This window comes from Camelina sativa, chromosome 1 (genome assembly GCF_030686135.1).
Source record: "Camelina sativa cultivar CO46 ecotype springtype chromosome 1, ASM3068613v1".
Classification (NCBI taxonomy): Eukaryota; Viridiplantae; Streptophyta; class Magnoliopsida; order Brassicales; family Brassicaceae; genus Camelina; species Camelina sativa.
Window position 1 is genome coordinate 7,592,142 of NC_141880.1, and position 18,392 is coordinate 7,610,533.

Genomic DNA, 18,392 nt, shown 5'->3' on the forward strand with positions numbered 1-18,392 from the left:
TGGAAAACCCAATAATAATTTGACTAAATTAAATAAGTTTACTAATAAAATATACATGCAAGGAGCACTAACCACCGTTTATTCAGTTAACTTGTTCTTGTTCATGTTCATGTAATTAGATTCCAACAAAACGGCTGCAACCAAATGTTAATGTATCATCCATTAGCTTATAACTAAATATATAAAAACTATGGCATCTTCCCAAAAATAAAATGTTAAATTATATAACTTGACCTAATTTCTAATGTGATATGAAACTAGTCTGTTTTAAATAATTTGTACTCTTGTACTCTCTCTATTCTTTTTCTTCTAGTGGCCCTAAAGAGGTACACATGCAAGATTCTCAATTTTGTTCATCCCACGATATGAAAATTCTCAGTCTTCTTGATAAACTAATCAAAACATTCCAACTTTTTTTTTTTTTTTTGAAATTATATAAAACAGACTAGTTTCAAAATATTCCAACTTCAGTAATATCATATTGAAAACAGACTACTTTCAAAAATATTCCAACTTCAGAATTCAAAAGAAAACAGTAAGGATCAAAACTGAAGCACAGAACTAACAACACAATCATAAGATCACCAAATATCAATAACTAACTGGCAAAAAAGAACAACACCTAAACATCAAATCTTTGAAGAAAAATTCAGTCAGATCCTAAAGAATCCTTTATTGAACATTAACATTGAGAAGATCTGCAGAATGAAGCCAAATTAGTTGTGTTTTTAACGACTTAGGCACACACCTAGACATCAAATCTTTAAGAGATTTCAATCAGACCCCTATAATAATCATTCTTATTGATTTTATAATATAATGAAGATGAACAGATTGTACTTTCATCTACATCGCTAAAGAAAGCTCAATTTATTTGGTATAATCATATAAACATCGTATCAACATAGATAGTCAAAAGGATACCAAAAAGCCCCAAAAAAACAAACAAAATTGAATTTGGTGAGAAAAATGAATGTGTAAGGGTGAGTATAAAAGAGACATAAATAACAGATCCATAAGGAAGGATTCAATGAATAGCCTTAAAGTCAACTAAATTGGGTTGGTAGTACCGTTTCACAACCAATTTCGATTTGTCTTGCCATGAAATAACTAGACAGAAACAAAACACCTTCAAATCTTTTCTTCTCTCTTCCATTATTTAGTTCAACGTGCAAATGGCCCTAATTCTCCTCCAAACTATTCAATAGAGACTACCAAAACAATCCTTAAGAGGTTCTATTAGAGCAAAAAAACCGTTATTTGTGGCTCTAGCCATCGATGAAGAGCACAACTCCGTAGAGCAACGAATATGGAAGTTTAAGAGAGCAGAGCATCACCAAATTCAATTAGATAACACCAATTCTTACTTAAACTAAAAAGACAACAAAAATCGGATAAAAATATAACTCCTTGTGGTACAAGTGAAGTTTGAGACTAGATTTCATGTACATAATTATCAAAGAGTCGAGAAACGATAAACAGAGACCCATATACTTCAAATGATTTCTACATTGGCTCAGTTTTAAGTCAGCTTAAAACAGGACCAGTTCTTCAAGGCTTGATCTCGGATTCTAAAGTCATCCAATATAGGTTTATTACGTGTCTTATTAGTGTTCATCAAGCTTGGATTTGACGTGCTGCTTTAAACAATTTCTGCAATAGCAATAGAGAACATATAATCATCGACCATTGCAGTAAACATACGGCTATAGGCTTGATCATTCAAAGGCTTACCTTTCTTAGAGCATCAATCGACCGCACTTTTTCCTCTCTCTTTTCACAAAAGCACTCTCCACACCAGCTGGAGAATTCCTTCTGATGAGTTTTGAGCTCTCTAAACACAGAGCTGCATTTAAAAACACGCAAGAAAAAAAAATAAGAAACAAAAGAATTCATAGGCAAGGAAAATGTAAAGCAGTCCAGAGGCAAATTTCAGTTGTTATTTACCTTCTGCACCATAGAAGCATATTGACCCGATGCCCTGATGTTGTGGCTCTGGCACCATGGCGGTGGCGCCCACGGTGGAGTACAGCTTGTCCTGGCACATGATCATAATCATATATTTCCTGCTTTCGCAAACAAGCAGAATTTGAAATTAGCCATCAGCCAGCCATATATGGAATGTAAGAAGACAAGAAAGTAACAGATAAAAAAAATAGCATACATCTGACTTAGTTGCTGTGTTCACATGTTTTTCACATCGCGTGCCTCGGAAAAATAGCTCTCCTCCCACAAATTCTTTACCCAAACAAACATTCAGAGTTACTTCTGAATCATCCACATGAAAGCCTGCCAATTTATAAGATCTAATTATTTTCAACCAGAAAAACTTGGGAATTGGAGTATATCTGCATTTAGGACAACTAGTCAGGACATGTGAAAATTATGCAGGATCTGTCAAAGGGTCTCACCTAAATCAACATCCCTATCTTTACCATATTCAACAACAAAACCATGGTGAGAATCCAGAGTTGCTCCACCCACATCATTGAAGAATACTACAAAACAAAAGATGTTAAGTAGCTTATTTAGATAAAACTGTAACATATAAATGGACTTTCGAGTAATAATAGTCTCTGTAGTGGATTTAATTTTAGTATTTTGCCTTTAGAAATGGGACGAATAAAACCCTCCATGAGTTTGTCAAGCATGGTATCAAGACCAAAGTCGTCAAGCACAGCACCATATTTATTCATGGTGTTTGGTCTCATTATCCGGAATTTGGTCTCACCTACCCACCTTTCAAAATTGTCTATCTGCATAGTCAAACAGTGGCACATGAACAAAATATAAAAGGTAACGGAAAGGAAAGGAAAAAAAAACCAAAAAAAGAAAAAGGATCCAACACTACCTCGGATAGCATCAACTCGCAAAAGCTAGGCTGGAGCATATCAAAGACGAAAACACCAGGAGAAGGTTCAGATATAATGTTTCTGAAGCTTTCCTCTGTGTTTTCATTAATCGCCTTTAGGAAAGTGGGAACAAAGCAGACTGTGGGAACTAGAGTATACAACTCCTTGTGAAGTGGCTGCAGTAGGAAAACACACATCAAACTACTAAACTGATGACTGGAGCAGAACAATATGGAACAGAATGAAGTTGAAAGATTCACACCTGATAATTTGATATTATCTTCTGCCTATACTCCCTGTGCCTTTGAGCCTGTAGCATCAGCAAAAAGAAACCTACTTAAGTAAAATTCATATGCTCAATTCAATCTACACTGCCAGTTTCTTCAATCATCATCAAACCAGATCGAACTTTCTATAACTAACTTAACTAACGTGAGGCCTATATCTATAGCAGCAAAAGCTAAATGAGATGTAAATCAAAACTAACCAAGTGGGTCGAACTAAAGGAACTTCACAAAGAAATTCCCAATCTCATCAACCCACACAAATTCAGAAACTAAAGGTCCAAATCTAGAACTTACTCTGGAACGCTCTCCATGAGGAAGATGCCTAAGCATAATGTCAGTCATGAATTTAACTTTCTCATCCCGATTCGAGACAAGCATATTAGGAGGCAAGTACTTCTCAAGACTAGAGTAAATCGAGTTTGGGAAATCAAGCTGCAGATCTTCGTAACTATCCGGTCTATGCTCGTTGTTAGGGTTCAGCCTCAGTCTCTGGCAAGAAACCACCGTAGATGTAGCTCTCATCATTGTCGAAGGATGCGAATTATTATTACCTCCAATTGTTCCGTTACCTTCCACCGTCGTCGTCTCCTGCGAGCCTTCTCTTTGGTCACTTGACATTACTTAATTTGACGCCTTGAGAAAGAGAAAATTTCAACTGGAGAAGAAACCCTAGTTTCCTTCACACTACATTCCAATAGAACCCAGAATCTTCTATTTCTCTCTCTCGATCTGGAGATTCTGATTTTTGGGTTCCCGTTGAAGTTAGGGTTTCTGGAAATGTTCCCTCGAAGATTTTTATCTTTCTTTTTTTTTTTTTTTCTTGGGTTAAAATTACGCACGAAATCTCCGGTCTCTCTCACACGCTTGTAAAACTTATCAAAATTAATTATCCGGCCCATATTTTAAGCCCATTAAATATAAACCGGTTTATTTAGATTGGTTTGGACTTTTGAATGAAATATAAACACGTGTGACAATTCGATAGTCTCCTGACTCTCCTCTAGAGTTTGTTAACTTTAACACGTGTGACTAAAACCTTAAGCACTTCTTCTCAAAGTCAAAGGTAAAAAAAGCTCTGTGCTTTTTAGCTGTCACTGCCTTGTTCGTCGTCTCAAACTTGTTGTCTCTGTACAAAATCTTTTTTTTTGTCCGGCATCGGATCCTTCTCCGATCAGGGAAACAACCGTACGAATTGCGAGTAGCTAGCTCTGCGGCGAAGTAGAAATGTGGAAGGAGGAATCTTTGGATTTAGTGCTTGTGCCGACGGGTCTCCTCGTGATGGTAGCTTATCATGTCTGGCTAGTCTACGCTATACTTCACCGTCCCAAGCTCACTGTTATCTCTCTCAACGCTGAATCTAGACGACAATGGGTCTTCTCTATGATGACTGTACGTTTCTCTCTTCCCACTCTCCTTTTCTATTTTTTTTGGGTATTTTCTGATTCTGGAGATTTTGGGAGTCTAGATTAGGGTTTATGTTGTCGGATTCGTTTGGGATTTTGTATTTGAAAGGCGAGGTTTTCGGCAATGGAGCTGTTCTGTTCGGTGATTTTAGGAATTGGGTATTGAGATTCTTAAGGATCTCTTATGAAATTAGGGATAAAGGGGAATGCTTTTGTGTCCTGAATTTATCATATAGCAAAATTGAGCCAGGGCTTAGGAGAAGTCGAGTGTTTCAGCTGTCAAGTGATGTTGTTAGATTTGAATCTGCCATAAGTATGGTGAATGTTGAAGTAGATGGTGGTCTGAAGCTTGAGCTTTTTCAAGAACTCTTGCTTTTTCTTGTTCTTGTCAAATCAATGCATCACAGCTAGAATCTTGGAGCTAGTTAATGCTTTATATTAGATAGGAACAGTGTCATAGACATGAGAAACATAAGAACACAGTCATGTCATGTGTCTGACTGTTCATTAAGATGATATAAGTTTATTTATTGCTATTTGCAGGAGCCATTGAAAAACGGTACCTTGGCTGTTCAAACAATCCGGAACAACATAATGGCATCAACACTTTTAGCCACAGCAGCAATCACTCTATGTTCCATCATAGGCGTCTTTATAAGCAACTCTTCAGATTCAAAATCCAAACCGACAAGTCTTGTATATGGGAGCAGAAGCCCTCTCTTAGCATCAATCAAGAACTTTGCAATCCTGATCTGCTTCCTCATGGCCTTTCTCTGCAACGTCCAGTCAATCAGGTACTACGCTCACGTAAGTTTCCTAGTCACAGTGCCTGTCTCGAGAGGGAAAAGAGAACACTGTGAGTACGTGTCTAGAAACCTGAACCGAGCTAGCTACTTCTGGTCTCTTGGATTGCGGTCTTTCTACTTCTCCTTCCCGCTTTTCCTATGGACCTTCGGGCCCATCCCGATGTTTGTGTGCTGTTGTATAATGTCATCGATTCTATATTTCTTGGACACGACAACTAGTTTCACTAGGCATCTCCATAGCCAGTCGTTCAGAGAAACTGCTGATTTAAAGGACGGTGAAATCGAATCAGCGGTTCATGCTCTGTAGACTCTTTTCTCTGACTTTTGTTGTGTGTGAGAGTTAGCAAGAGTTATATATTATCCGAGTGTGTGTTGGAACAAACTTTGGCTGCGATTGTATATTTGCGTTTTAGTTTTCATGTTACGATGATTAGTGTATCATAATATGAAAACGCAAATGTTTAAGTTTGTACTGTACACTATGTAATCTCTTAGGCTTTCTGTCCAACTTTAGAACTTTTACTCTATTTTCATCCATCAATGATACGATTCATCATCGTACTACTTAAAGAAGAAGAAACAAATTGATGACGTGGAGTAGAGCAAAGAGTGGAGGAAAGACTCGAAAAGAAAGAGAGGCCTTGCCGTTGCAGAATGAGTTTAAAAGAGCCTTGGAAGCTCATCTTCTTCATTATGTTGAATATTGTGATTGTGAATGTTGGGCAAGCGATATGCTTGTGTTTGGAGAGGTGAGCTAGTGATGTGCTAGACTCTCTCTCTTATGGTGTGTTGGGAGCTGAGCTAGTGATGTGCTAGCCTCTCTCTGTTCTTATCAGTTTGTAATCGCTTAGTTGTGCAATTGGAGTTAGCCGTATCTCAAAACTTATCAATCAACCAGGCTGCCTCTGCAATACTCTACCAACTCAACAATTGTTTTAATTTGTTATATTATTGGTCAGAGATCGATTTTACATATCCGAGAAGAAATCTTATTCTTTTAGCAGGCCATTTTTTGTTTTTACCAGTTTTGTTCTTGTTTTCTTTCGAGGATCTGAATAAAGTCCATAAAAACTAATGTTCAACGGGAAAACGTCCTAGTTCCACATGAAAATTATCACATCTTACTAGATAAAGCCAGAACTTTCACCTCGTCTTAAATATCTCTGCACAAATGTCTCTCATCCTATATCTCTCCAAATCCAAAATTTTATTTCTAAATCTCCTTGAATCCATAATTCTCATCAATTTCTCCATAAATACAGGTTTAATTGGTTAATTATTGGTTTATTGGTTGTCTAACCAACTAACAAAAGTTGTAAACCGATTTCAACCTGATTTCGACCCGTTTATATAATTAAATCACCAATTCTTTTTTATTTTTTAAATCTCTTTTCCCCATCTCAACGAACACTATATCATATTTTCATTAACGTTTAACCAGATCATCCACATCAAATAACCCAGAGAGAAGAAGAAATAGAAAAATCCATTTAAACAAATATGACCAGATCTCAAAAATGTCAAAGCTCAATACAAACAAAGATAAAGCAACTGTGAACTTCTAAAAACCCAAAAAAAAAAAATCAGCTTCTGCTTTTGAATGCTAATGAAGGCTGCTCGGATGAATGGTCCGTCCAACCCAGAAAATCCACTGCATCCAAGAAAAATCAAATAAACAATTCAACCAAATTGACATAAAAGATCAATCATAATTGTTGTATATAATGGAGATTCACGTGGTCCTTTTTTATAGACGATTGCAGCTCCAAAACTCTTAGTTGGGTTTATTCAAGTTCTGGTGATTGGAATCATGGTTCACTGAACCAAGAACACATCAAATCCGATCAGAAATGAAGATAAAATCTGCAAAAAAAATTCTCAAATTACAAATTTTTTTCAACTCCAAAATCAATTAAGAACACAAATGATTACTGGAATGTGGAAGTCACGAGGGCTTCTCTTGGCGCCAGTGGTGGATAAGCGAGAGTTTGGTAGGAAATTGGCTGGGTTTATGCACCCACCTGAAACATATTGCCCCAATGCAAGAGACGGTGTTCATGATTTTAGAAAATGATGATTTTAGAAAATGATGATTTTAGGGTTCTTAGGTTTGAGAATTTCTGATCGGGTTATAAAAATTCTTAGACCGGGTCGGGTTTATAAGGTCAATCGGGTTTTAAACTATGTTTTATATCTGGTTTGACTGGTTTTCTAGCGGTTTAATTTGTAAATCGATTAAACCAAAAAATATGGAGAAGTAAATGAGAACTTTAGATTTGGAGATATATAGGTTGAGAGATCTTGTTTTGTGGATACTTACGACGATGTCAAAGTTCCGGCTCCATCTAGTACGATAAGATAGTTTTGATGGGGAAATAGGACGTTATCCCAATGTTCAACCCTAACGAAAACTTTTAAAAAAAACACACACACACACAAACAACTAGAGAACACATAGGCTTTCAGTGCACATAACAATTGATAAGTCTATTAATGAAACCTTATACTATTGTATATGGACAAGAATTCAGATTCTTCTTCTAATGCAAAGAGAAGTTCCAAGGCCGTGGGGAAACGAGCCGACATCACATGGTTGGTTTTTGATTCCGAGAACGAGTCTACCAGTAGGTTCTTAGAACATAGCTGATGCGGAAGGGGAGTAGATCTTGGCCAGACAGATATAAAGAAATGGAGGTATTTGAACTTTGTATCTCTGGCAGATTATGCAATCGGCTGAAACCAAAAGAAAAATACAAGGTAGGACACGGTGATGTTGAAAATCATGATAGCTTTTTTTCTTTTGTACATATATAGAGATAAGACAAAGAGACATTGTAAATTGTAACCACTTGCCTTGAAGAAGAAAAATCCATGATATTTTATTCGTTTTCGACTTTCTGTGTTGTGTCCAATTTTAGAATTTCTACTCTATTTTCATATCCATCCAATCTCATAAGAAGACCTGTGTTAAGACAACAAAACATGTTTGACAGCGTCATCGTGATTGTTGTTTTCTGCCAAACGAATTAAATGAACTATATAAGAAAATTTAGTTGTAATAAATTTCACAATGCAATGTAGTTGTTGGAAATAATGAAGAAACTATTAAAATTTCTAAAGCAAACTGCATCAGACTATATGTACATTGCAAATGCTATATATATTACCAACATTGGTGTTTCCATAACACGATATGACATATCAAATTATCCACAAAAATAATCTTCACCTGCGCTGAATTCATTCTAGTGGCAAAAAAATTAAGTAAATGTTCACAAAACATAAATCAACCTTACGGATATGTGGTATGTACGTACTCATATGTAGGTATTATGCATATATGTGAATGTGTGTGTGTGTGTGTATGTAGGTAAGAGAGAAGAAGAAATAAAGGTGGTGACAGAAGTATAGAGAGCACAGAAGATTAGATGCAGGCTCTTTCTCTTTCTCTCCCCTATCTCTCTCTCTCTCTCTCTCTCTCTTTATCTTTTCTTTCTTGAATGTGTTATACATATTTTAACATCCACATGCGGTGTGATGATATATATGTATATGTACTTGCATGTCATCCTTAGTGCTCTCTATCTTCTGTCAACAACCAACATCACTCTCAAACCTGTGTGTGATATGCAACAATATGTATGTATAAATGTGTATACATATGTGTGTCTATATGTGTAATAGCGTAAGTATATATATTATATATATAAAAGGCTTAAAAGCATGTAGGTGTATATATATAGATTATAGGAAGAGTATGAAGTGACTAAGGGATAATGGAGAGTAATGTGTAATATATAGAGGATCGGAGTAAGTTGAGTACCAAAATGTTGACTCTTTCTAATCTACGTACTTTCCCCTTCACACACAGGCCACACAACCCAACGTACCCAACATCAATTCTTCATTTGATAATACGAAATCATATGATTTCTAAAACTAGGAGATTGATTATTTTCTAATCAAAGAATCCATTGTTGGGAAATACAATACTTCGTTATGCATTCAGTATATATTAATATATATACCTAGTTAAATCCATGAATTATAATATAATTGGTTAGAATTTAATTATGATTTTTGTCTGTTGGGCTATATAAAAACTTATAATATCAGAAAATTATTGATATTCGGCATTTTAGTAGATATATAGTAGCACCGAATACTTCCGCAGAACACAGCCAAAAAACTGGCTAGAAACACGAGCCAATTGATGTGGTAATCATGTGATTTATGGAGATGTGGAGGAGATTTTAATTGACGTGAAAGTTTTGATTGGCAATGGCTGGCAAAAATCCTAAACCCACCAACCAACCGTACGTCCTCAATGTGGTAGGGGTGCCATTTTTAACTTCTTACATAATTAAAAACAATAGGACAAAATATAAACCTTTCGTGTGTTTCAACCGACAAAAACCAAAAATAGTAACTTTTTGCAATTACGTATCGTCACTAGTAATATTAGAACAAATTAATCAATGACCGCACATCTCTCAAAACAGTGATTTTTTTTTGTGGGTGAAATCTCCAAAACAGTGATCGTCTCTAAAACAACTTTTTTTGTTAGTTTTCTTTATGTAATGATCAAATTAGTATATTTTCTTCGAAACAACTCTATAACTTATAAACTGTAGATTATCCCTTTCTATTTTTTTTGCTAAGAAGATTATCCCTTTCTATGCATAACTATTAACTATAACTCGAGTCCAGTGGGGTAACATTGCGCTTGACTTAATTTTAGTTTGATGCGATACCCGATAAAGAGATGTGGCTCTTTCTTAGTCAATTAAAACCTAGTTTTAGTGGTTATCAAAAAAAAGGAGAAGAACAAATTAGTGACGAAGAAAACATATTAAAGAAAAAAAACAATTTATTCTGCTATTAATTATACAAATCTACTTAGATATATATAACAGGAAGGGTTGGCGAATGTAAACAGAGAATTATCAAAGATTGAAGAGGGAAAACGACAGATCACCAAAGTAGGGACTATGCCATGAAGAAGGGAATCAACACTTAGTGTTTTGGTTATTCATGGTGTTGTCCTTTTTCTCTTGTAATTTACTTTTCTTTTTCTTTTCTAGTTATTCTTATTTCTTGGGGACTAAAATGTGAAAAAATTCAATACATATCAAATAATAGACATGTCTTACGCAATACTGGACTTGGATAACAGTAAGTGAGGTGACTTTTTCTTTTGGAACTAATATTAGTTTCCCTATTGGAGAAAGAAAGAGAAGAGGTCAAAAAAGGAATCATAACAACTAGATATGGAGGAGGAGGGACTTTAAAGACACTACAACAAATATTCACATTAATAGCACATGACGATAGCTCATTTTCCACAACTGCTATGATAGAGTAATTATTTTTTCGATTGTTCTATAATAACACTAAAACAATGCTAAGAAACCAAATCACATATTCCGCCAACATTTGCTCGAAAATATTGAGTTAAGCGCCATAACTTAGAAAATATTAACTTAAGCGCCACAATTTTTCCTTTCTTTTACATTGGTTTGGAGACAAAAATGAAAAAAAGAAAAATTTCGACCAAAAGAAAAACAGTTCTTGAGGAAACCATCTTCTTCTCCCTCCATCCTCCTCGCAGATCTACTCCGCCGTTGTTGCTGAACCATCTCTCCCACCCTCTTCCATCTTAGCCACCTCATCCATCTCCAATTCCTACGACCCAGCTCACCCAAACCCTAAATCGAAATTTTGGTTGATTTAGGGTTTATGCCTCATCTTCCCCGTCTCTCTCTCACCTCATTGGCTCTCTCAGTGAGGAGCCCGATTCCAGTTTAGGGTTTATGCCTCATCTTCCTCGTTTCTCCCTTTCTCTCTTCGTAGCCAGCCACCACCATGGATTCTCGAGCTATACTCGATTCCGCTTTGTTTCAACTCACTCCTACTCGCACGAGGTCTATCTCTCTCACTTCTGATTCAATTTACTTTGTTTGATCTTCTTTTTGTGGTTGAATTGTGTTTTGAATTTTGTGTTTGATTGTGTTTTTTAAGAGTCGATCTGGGCTCTTCTGTGAGAGTAAGAAGCATAAGCTAGCTTCTAGAATTTCAAACCTTTCGTCTCTCATCTCCAATTTGCTAGAGATCAGATCTCTAAAGGAGGTTACTCCATCTCTCTTCATCCTCCTTCTTTTCACTCTCCTTGGTTCACCAAATCCACTTTTGATCGGTAATTTTAATTCCCTGAATCCCGATTCTTCGATTTTTTTGTTGACAATTTCTAATTTCAGATTCTCATTATGTCAATTTTGTTTGCATTATTGGTGTGTATGTGAGTGGAAGAAGATCTTGATAAGACAATTTTGAACTTGTTGCTGATTATGTTTCTTTAATTTTGTAGATTTGTAAACACGCCTGCGATAATCGAGAGATTTGCGAATCTGGAGAAAGAGATCTTGTAGATTGAGCATTCTATTCAAGCTAATGAAAACGCCAATGCTGCTGCTGATGCTGAGCAATTACAAACACAAGATGGTGAAGCTAATTCTGGAGTAAGTAGTAATCTAAGGAAGTCGAACGAGTTATTCAAGGTAAACTTGTGGTTTTGAGTTGGACTGTGTTATTTAGTTACTGGTTTTGTTTGGTAAATTGAGTGTTTAATTTTGTTCTCAATGTATTACTATAGAAGGTATTTGAGAATGGCAATGAGGTTACAGGAGAGGAAACCTCAAAGTAACGTTTCTAACTATGGAACTTAATACAATTTGTTTTGGCGCATTCTGCCATTGATGGATAAGTTTTGGTTGACTAATCGTGTTTTTTTGTTCGTCTCATTTACCATAATTCAGCTTCAACGTCTTCTTGAAACACATAGGACATTGCTACTGTAGGATTTCGATAAGTTTTGGTGGTTGCAGTGAAAGCCGTGCAGTAGATACAGAGTCACTATGTGTTCTAGCCGGAAAGGTGGTCTGGTCTGTTTGCATTGATGTTCACATTTTTGACAATGGAATTGGCTGCATTTCTTCTTCATGTTCAGGTTCTTGTTGTAACAATGATCTTTTATGTGTATTTTGTTGCTCACTCTCTAATATGAACTTGGTTTTTTTCAAAAATCACACATTAGAATATTTCATTATATTTATATGACTCTCTTGTCTTTTAACTCTCTGTATCTTTGATGAATTAGAGCTATGGTGCAAGGCAGTGCAAGTGTGGATCAGAGGACCTTGCTCTGTCCATGACATCAACTCTTACTCTCTCTCTCTCTCGGAACAAATTGTAAATGGTAACATTTTTTTCCTTCTTCTTATCTGAGTCATTGCTTGACCTACTTAGTAGGAGTTGCTCATGCTTCATTTGAGTACATCAAGTTCATAATGTGAGTTGGAATATCTTATTGGAAGTTTTGGTAGTCTTGTGAAGGTTTGGAATATATCTTATTGCTCTGCTTGTTTTATCCGTTTCATTATGTTTTTGTGTTTATGTCTTGGTATAGGTTCCCACATTGCCTATATCTGTTAGTTGTCTATTTGAACATGTTGTAACGTTGAATAATAAGGTTTGTAGGTTTCCGCTCATGTATAGGTAACACTTACAATTTATGGTTTATTTATCTCTATGTGATTGCTATGTGCTTATAGGGTTAATGGCATATTGTGGCTTCTCACGATTCTTTTGTTTCATATGAGCAGATATATATGGAGAGGATAACTAACATGTCTTTTTCATACATTCAAAGTGAACTAGTAGCTGTTCAATGGACTATTTCAAGAAACGCTAAGTGAGCAGCTAAAAGAGAGTCTTTGCTACAACAAGTAAGAAAGGCTGGGTTACATGTACATGTCATGTTAGTTTTATTGTTAGTTTTATTTTGTTTAAGACTTGGTGACACTTTGTTATGTAAGACTTATTTTGGTTAATGTAATTTATGTTATGTATGTTGATTATTTTATGAAATGTAAAAATTTAAATATATTTAAATAAATTTTGAAAAAAAAAATTCTAATAATAAATAAAACAGCATGAATTTTGTGATCCAATAAAATATATTATAGCATTCGATTAGTGCTATGATATAATTACAGTAAAAACTCCTAACATAGCGTGTAAAATGACTTATAACATTATCTTTAAAAATTTAAAAAACGGGATAACATAACATTTCTAAACTGCTATGGTATAATACTATACCATAGCATACGAATTATGTGGTATCATATGTGAGGTACCTACAATAACAGTGGCCTAACATAGCGTTTGTAAAAGAGCTATGAATTACATATTATAGCGTTTCTCTCGTACTAACAATGTACATATTTGTTGTAGTGAGAGTGATAGACAATAGAATTAAATAAGTGGGGAAGAGTACTATACTGATGAGATAATCATTAATTGATAATTGAAAATGGAATTTTCATTGCAGAGTGGCACATGTGGTAACAAGAGATTGATATATTTAGAGAGATGAGGGAGCTAGATCAGTACCACTCTTGAATTAAAGCTGAAACTTGTGTGTCCCATATTATTCATTACAAAACCATTTATGTCTTATTGTAGTGTAGAGTGTATGTAGAGTAGACCACAGAAATTGAAATTCAGATTTGGTGTACCTTTGAAACTTCTTATCATTATGACTCAAGAGTCTGAATATGTTTTTGTCTTCTTCGATGCTTTTTTTTCCTTTTTCTTTTCACGATAGATATAAAATAGTTGAAGACTATATATCTATTTAGGAAAATAATACAACCACGATTTCACTCACAGTCTTCGCATTACAACCATCTAAAAAGCAATAAGGATGTGGGTGCGTTTCTACTTGTACCCCTACTTAAAACTAGTCATGAGCACGAGTTAGTCATTTCTATATCTCGCTAGTCCCATCAAATTATAACTCGTTTCTTTCATATCTTTATTAGTTCTCATTTCTCAACTAATTACTCATGCGGACTTTTTTTATCAAATGTATGATTGAGGAAGGAAGTAATACTAAAATAAATAGTATAATTATGTTATTGTAGTTAAGTGGTTACTATTTTCATGCAACCGAATCATAAAAAAGTATAATGCAACTACGATCTGTAACCTCCTTTGCACTAGTACATAATTTGAACTCAACTCGATCTATGTATACGCAAAACAAGGTTTAGTGGTTTACGTAATAACTATGTGGTGAATGCTTCGAATCCTCACCGCTACGTTTATCATTTTTTGCCCTACAAATAGTGGGCTTGATGAAACCCATTCTAAATAGTTTATTCGATGGTGTTCTCTATCTTTTTGTGGCTGTTTAGACAGAGAACCCATTTTTTTTGCACCTTCGAGTTAATCTCATTTGTTTGGGCTTCCTTAATTAGTCCTTAATTCTCTTTTACGTAACTTATTATTTTCCCAAAATACTTCACATGTGTTTAAGTGGTTTGTTACAAAAATAGTTGTTTTGAAGGCTGTTCTGCTTGGAGCAGGAGCGAGGATGTTAATTTTTTTTTTTCGTTCAACAACTGTTGATACTGATTGTTTAGCCTTACCAAATAAGGACCCTGCAAGCTTTGTTTCCTACTGCCAAGGTAGATAAATTTTCTTCATCGGTTGTGAGAGTTCACCTTTACATATTTATTTATTTGAGCAATCTTGTTGTTTTTAGCTTTAACATTTGTTCGACCACTATGTTGGTTGGTGTCTTGGATTGTTCGGCTCTTTGTGGCCTCCTAGTGGAAGATATATACTCTCTTATGAGTTGAATGACTGATTAGTCGTTTGTGAAAAGAAAAAAAAAAACTCATTTGTTTAAGGGATAATGAGCGATTAATGTTAGTACGTTAAAATAAATCTTCATTAGTCAGTTTAAAAAAAAAAAATATAATAGCAAACTTATTTTAATTAATGAACACGATAATTTGGAACAAATGAATGATCTTCATTCAGTCGTCAGTTTTTTAGGCCTTAGTTAGACAGGTTTTAAATATTCAACCCATAAAACCAAAAAAAAAAAAAAAATCTATGTCAATAGAAAAACCAAAAAAATCCAAAGTTTCATAACTGTTTTCAAAACGAAAAACCAAAAAGGAAAAAAAGAAAAAGTTAATTTTGCGATAAACAAATATTTTTCATATCCCACCCCAAATTCATCCCATTCACCGTTTCAAAAAGAAACCAAGGAACTGTTTATAGATTTATGACAATTGTAACAATTGTAGCAGTAATAGACTATATTAATTAGGGTTTGTTTAATCCTCGACCTGCGATCGATTGATCTCGCGTTTCACCCATCAGGTATCATTTTATCACAAATCCTCTCTTGTCTAATTGTAATGCATATATATATATGTTTGTATGATGAATATTGTTTTTTTTTTTGGTATCGTCGCGTTGATTTATGATTACGAACACAAAGACGAAACAAACCATGGTATAGATTTCATCTAGAGAACATTTGCATAGCAAAATTAAAGTTTGACTCTGAAAACCTAGATTATGTAAAAGATTAGATTTGATTACAATGAAACTGTTGTTTCAGGTTAATTTGATGAGAGCCTGAGAGATGGCTAAGATAATGCTTGGTGCTCACTCGGTGAAGAGCCATGGATGGAAGGTGGCTCGAGAACATCTTTGTGACTGGCTTATTCTCGTAGTCCTCGGTCTCATTGACATTGTACTCAATGTTATCGAACCTTTTCATCGCTACATTGGACCAGACATGTTAACCGATCTCACTTTCCCATTTAATGAAGACACCATCCCTATGTGGGCTGTCCCGGTAAGTAAACCTGTTTACCAAGAAACGTATACCTTGATCATTGTGCCTGACATCACAAGGAAATATTGCAATTGTCGCTGATTGATGATTAATATGTATGGTGTATGTGTAGATTATTTGTATATTGGTTCCTATGTGCATCTTCATAGTGTACTATTTCTTTCGAAGAGATGTGTATGATCTTCATCACGCCATTCTCGGTGAGTTAATTTCTAATCCTGTCCATCCTCAAATGTACTACTTCCTTCATTACTTGAATTTTGAACCGGCCGTAATGGTGAAATCCATACGATTATATATATTTAGAGTAGCTGATAAGAATATTTGTGAATTGCGTATAGGTATCGGATTCTCATGCCTTGTGACTGGAGTCACCACTGATTCCATCAAAGACGCGGTCGGTAGGCCAAGACCTAACTTCTTTTACCGATGTTTCCCCAATGGTAAACCGGTATGTACATTTCTATGGATCCATTTCATCAGTTCCATTAAATCAACGATTAAGTTCCCGGTTTAAGTTAGTTTATCATGAGGGAATTGTTTCTTATTTTGTGCAAATCTGAAAGAAATGCAGAAATTTCACCCGGATACTAAGGATGTTGTGTGTCATGGAGTTAAAAAGATAATCAAAGAAGGTTACAAGAGTTTCCCTAGTGGTCACACTTCGTGTAAGTTCTTCTAATAAAGTTTTTAAAAAGACAAGTAACATATGAATTGATTCTCGTTTAGTTAAAATGGTTGATTACGTGGTATATATGTAGGGTCATTCGCCGGTTTAACATTCTTGGCGTGGTACTTATCGGGTAAAATCAAAGTATTTGACAGAAGAGGACACGTGGCGAAGCTATGCCTCGTGTTCTTACCGATACTAGTAGCAATTCTCATCGGAATAACACGCGTCGACGACTATTGGCACCATTGGACCGACGTTTTCGTCGGAGCTATCATCGGAATCTTAGTCGCTTCTTTCTCTTACCTCCACTTCTTTCCTTACCCTTACGACGACAACGGTACGTATGAAAATTAACAAAAAATATATATATATATGTTACCAAAACGGCAAAACCTACCTACCATCATGTTATTATTGCTTTGTTGTTGATGATAAAGAATGAAAGATTAATGATGTTATATTATAATAACAGGATGGGCACCACATGCGTATTTTAGAATGTTGGCAGAGAGAAGTACTGGTCGAGCCACCACGACGATGACCCGAACCAGTTCACAAGGTATGTTGGACAATGACGTCGAGCATGGCGCCTCCACCTCTTCTCCTCACGATCGCCATCGTGAAAGCACTGATTCTGAATTCTGAAATTTTCCTAGTCAATGTTAAACTCCATGCATGTGAATTTCTAATTGTATGATTGTTTTCACTAACTGATACATTAGTTGTATTGTTACACCAAAACAGAAACTGATACATTGTTCCTTCGTTCAACATGTATACTTTCATTTGACTTATAGTAAATAATATATTCATATGTTTCTAGCTAGGTTGAGTGTGCCAATATCTTAACATCAAAACCAAAAAATGTTTCTATCTTTGACATTGCTGTTAAACCATGTTTAGAAATTTTTTTGGTTTGGTTCAAATTGGTTTACTTCTGTTCCTGAATTTCCTCTCTCGGGTTCTGGTTTCAACTTTGCAGTAGCATTGGATCCGTATTAATTAAGCAAAGTGACTCTTTGTTCTAAGTTTTTAATATTTTCAAGCCGATTTTGTATGATTTTCTGGCCAATCAAAGAAAGGTACATTGTTAAAATGTCTATAGTACGAGCGCACCACTTTTTGAAAATATGAATAAAATAAAAGAAAGATCTTATATGAGAAGAGTCATAACTCATAATATTTCAATGTCCGTGATTGTGGCAACTAGTGGTGGGAATGTTGATAACCTCTTTTTTTAACAAGTTTCAACAGTTACGTCGAGGGGTAAACTTTGGGAAACGAACGTGTAACGTCCGGTTGAAGTAAACCGGACACGGTAACCGAAATTTATCCACATGGGTTTTGTTTGATTTTCCCATAAGGAGGTCCAGATTCATCCACCTTCTTCGGGATCCACTATGTTCATCTGAGCTCAGTTTTTTCTCATTTAAGTTGATCTGTGAACCAGATTGTTAAAAACAAATTGCATCAAAGCTGTAATGTTGGAACTCGTAAAAGAATTTAACCATTGTCAAAGGACACAAAACTATTATATATACTAATTACTAAACATTCTACAGCAAAATAAAATAATAACACTACACAGCTTTCTAAACACACAAACATCAACATCATTTCTGATACATGTGTATATCGTATTGTTTTA

At 35.3% G+C, this 18,392-nt stretch overlaps 3 protein-coding genes and 3 long non-coding RNA genes across 11 annotated transcripts; 3 read left to right on the forward strand and 3 right to left on the reverse strand.

The window, feature by feature from the left end:
* Positions 1 to 1,316: 1,316 nt before the first annotated feature.
* Positions 1,317 to 4,023, reverse strand: LOC104783136 (2-oxoglutarate and iron-dependent oxygenase domain-containing protein CP2). The gene is made up of 9 exons (XM_010508239.3): positions 3,434 to 4,023; positions 3,115 to 3,162; positions 2,852 to 3,028; positions 2,606 to 2,756; positions 2,412 to 2,498; positions 2,165 to 2,289; positions 1,948 to 2,066; positions 1,735 to 1,846; positions 1,317 to 1,653 (listed from the first exon to the last, which is right to left on the reverse strand). The coding sequence occupies exons 1-9, from the start codon at positions 3,755 to 3,757 to the stop codon at positions 1,618 to 1,620; spliced, it is 1,179 nt and encodes a 392-aa protein (XP_010506541.1). The 5' UTR covers positions 3,758 to 4,023; the 3' UTR covers positions 1,317 to 1,617.
* Positions 4,024 to 4,164: 141 nt separating this feature from the next.
* LOC104783145 (uncharacterized) lies at positions 4,165 to 5,875 on the forward strand. Its single transcript, XM_010508249.3, has 2 exons — positions 4,165 to 4,528; positions 5,086 to 5,875. The coding sequence occupies exons 1-2, from the start codon at positions 4,364 to 4,366 to the stop codon at positions 5,653 to 5,655; spliced, it is 735 nt and encodes a 244-aa protein (XP_010506551.1). The 5' UTR covers positions 4,165 to 4,363; the 3' UTR covers positions 5,656 to 5,875.
* Positions 5,876 to 6,816: 941 nt separating this feature from the next.
* Positions 6,817 to 7,406, reverse strand: LOC104783153 (uncharacterized). The gene is made up of 3 exons (XR_015559315.1): positions 7,281 to 7,406; positions 7,085 to 7,211; positions 6,817 to 6,999 (listed from the first exon to the last, which is right to left on the reverse strand). It is a non-coding gene; the product is annotated as an uncharacterized LOC104783153 (long non-coding RNA).
* Positions 7,407 to 7,710: 304 nt separating this feature from the next.
* Positions 7,711 to 8,875, reverse strand: LOC147949641 (uncharacterized). Of its 3 annotated transcripts, none has more exons than XR_015559312.1 (3): positions 8,666 to 8,875; positions 8,202 to 8,310; positions 7,711 to 8,081 (listed from the first exon to the last, which is right to left on the reverse strand). It is a non-coding gene; the product is annotated as an uncharacterized LOC147949641 (long non-coding RNA). The 3 variants fall into 3 exon arrangements; XR_015559313.1 differs by having other exon boundaries at positions 8,645 to 8,869; XR_015559311.1 differs by having other exon boundaries at positions 8,640 to 8,865.
* A 1,772-nt stretch (positions 8,876 to 10,647) lies between these two features.
* LOC104787598 (uncharacterized) lies at positions 10,648 to 13,317 on the forward strand. 4 transcript variants are annotated; one of them, XR_002038199.2, is made up of 7 exons: positions 10,648 to 11,272; positions 11,370 to 11,544; positions 11,716 to 11,905; positions 12,001 to 12,047; positions 12,164 to 12,354; positions 12,505 to 12,603; positions 13,010 to 13,317. It is a non-coding gene; the product is annotated as an uncharacterized LOC104787598 (long non-coding RNA). The 4 variants fall into 4 exon arrangements; XR_015559291.1 differs by having other exon boundaries at positions 12,004 to 12,047; positions 13,010 to 13,307; XR_015559290.1 differs by lacking the exon at positions 11,370 to 11,544 and having other exon boundaries at positions 10,648 to 10,709.
* Positions 13,318 to 15,290: 1,973 nt separating this feature from the next.
* LOC104783165 (putative lipid phosphate phosphatase 4) lies at positions 15,291 to 17,570 on the forward strand. The gene is made up of 7 exons (XM_019240654.2): positions 15,291 to 15,587; positions 15,832 to 16,071; positions 16,184 to 16,271; positions 16,413 to 16,522; positions 16,646 to 16,739; positions 16,833 to 17,081; positions 17,217 to 17,570. Exons 2-7 carry the CDS (start codon positions 15,856 to 15,858, stop codon positions 17,387 to 17,389), a joined length of 930 nt encoding a protein of 309 aa, XP_019096199.2. The 5' UTR covers positions 15,291 to 15,587; positions 15,832 to 15,855; the 3' UTR covers positions 17,390 to 17,570.
* The last annotated feature ends 822 nt before the right edge of the window (positions 17,571 to 18,392 follow it).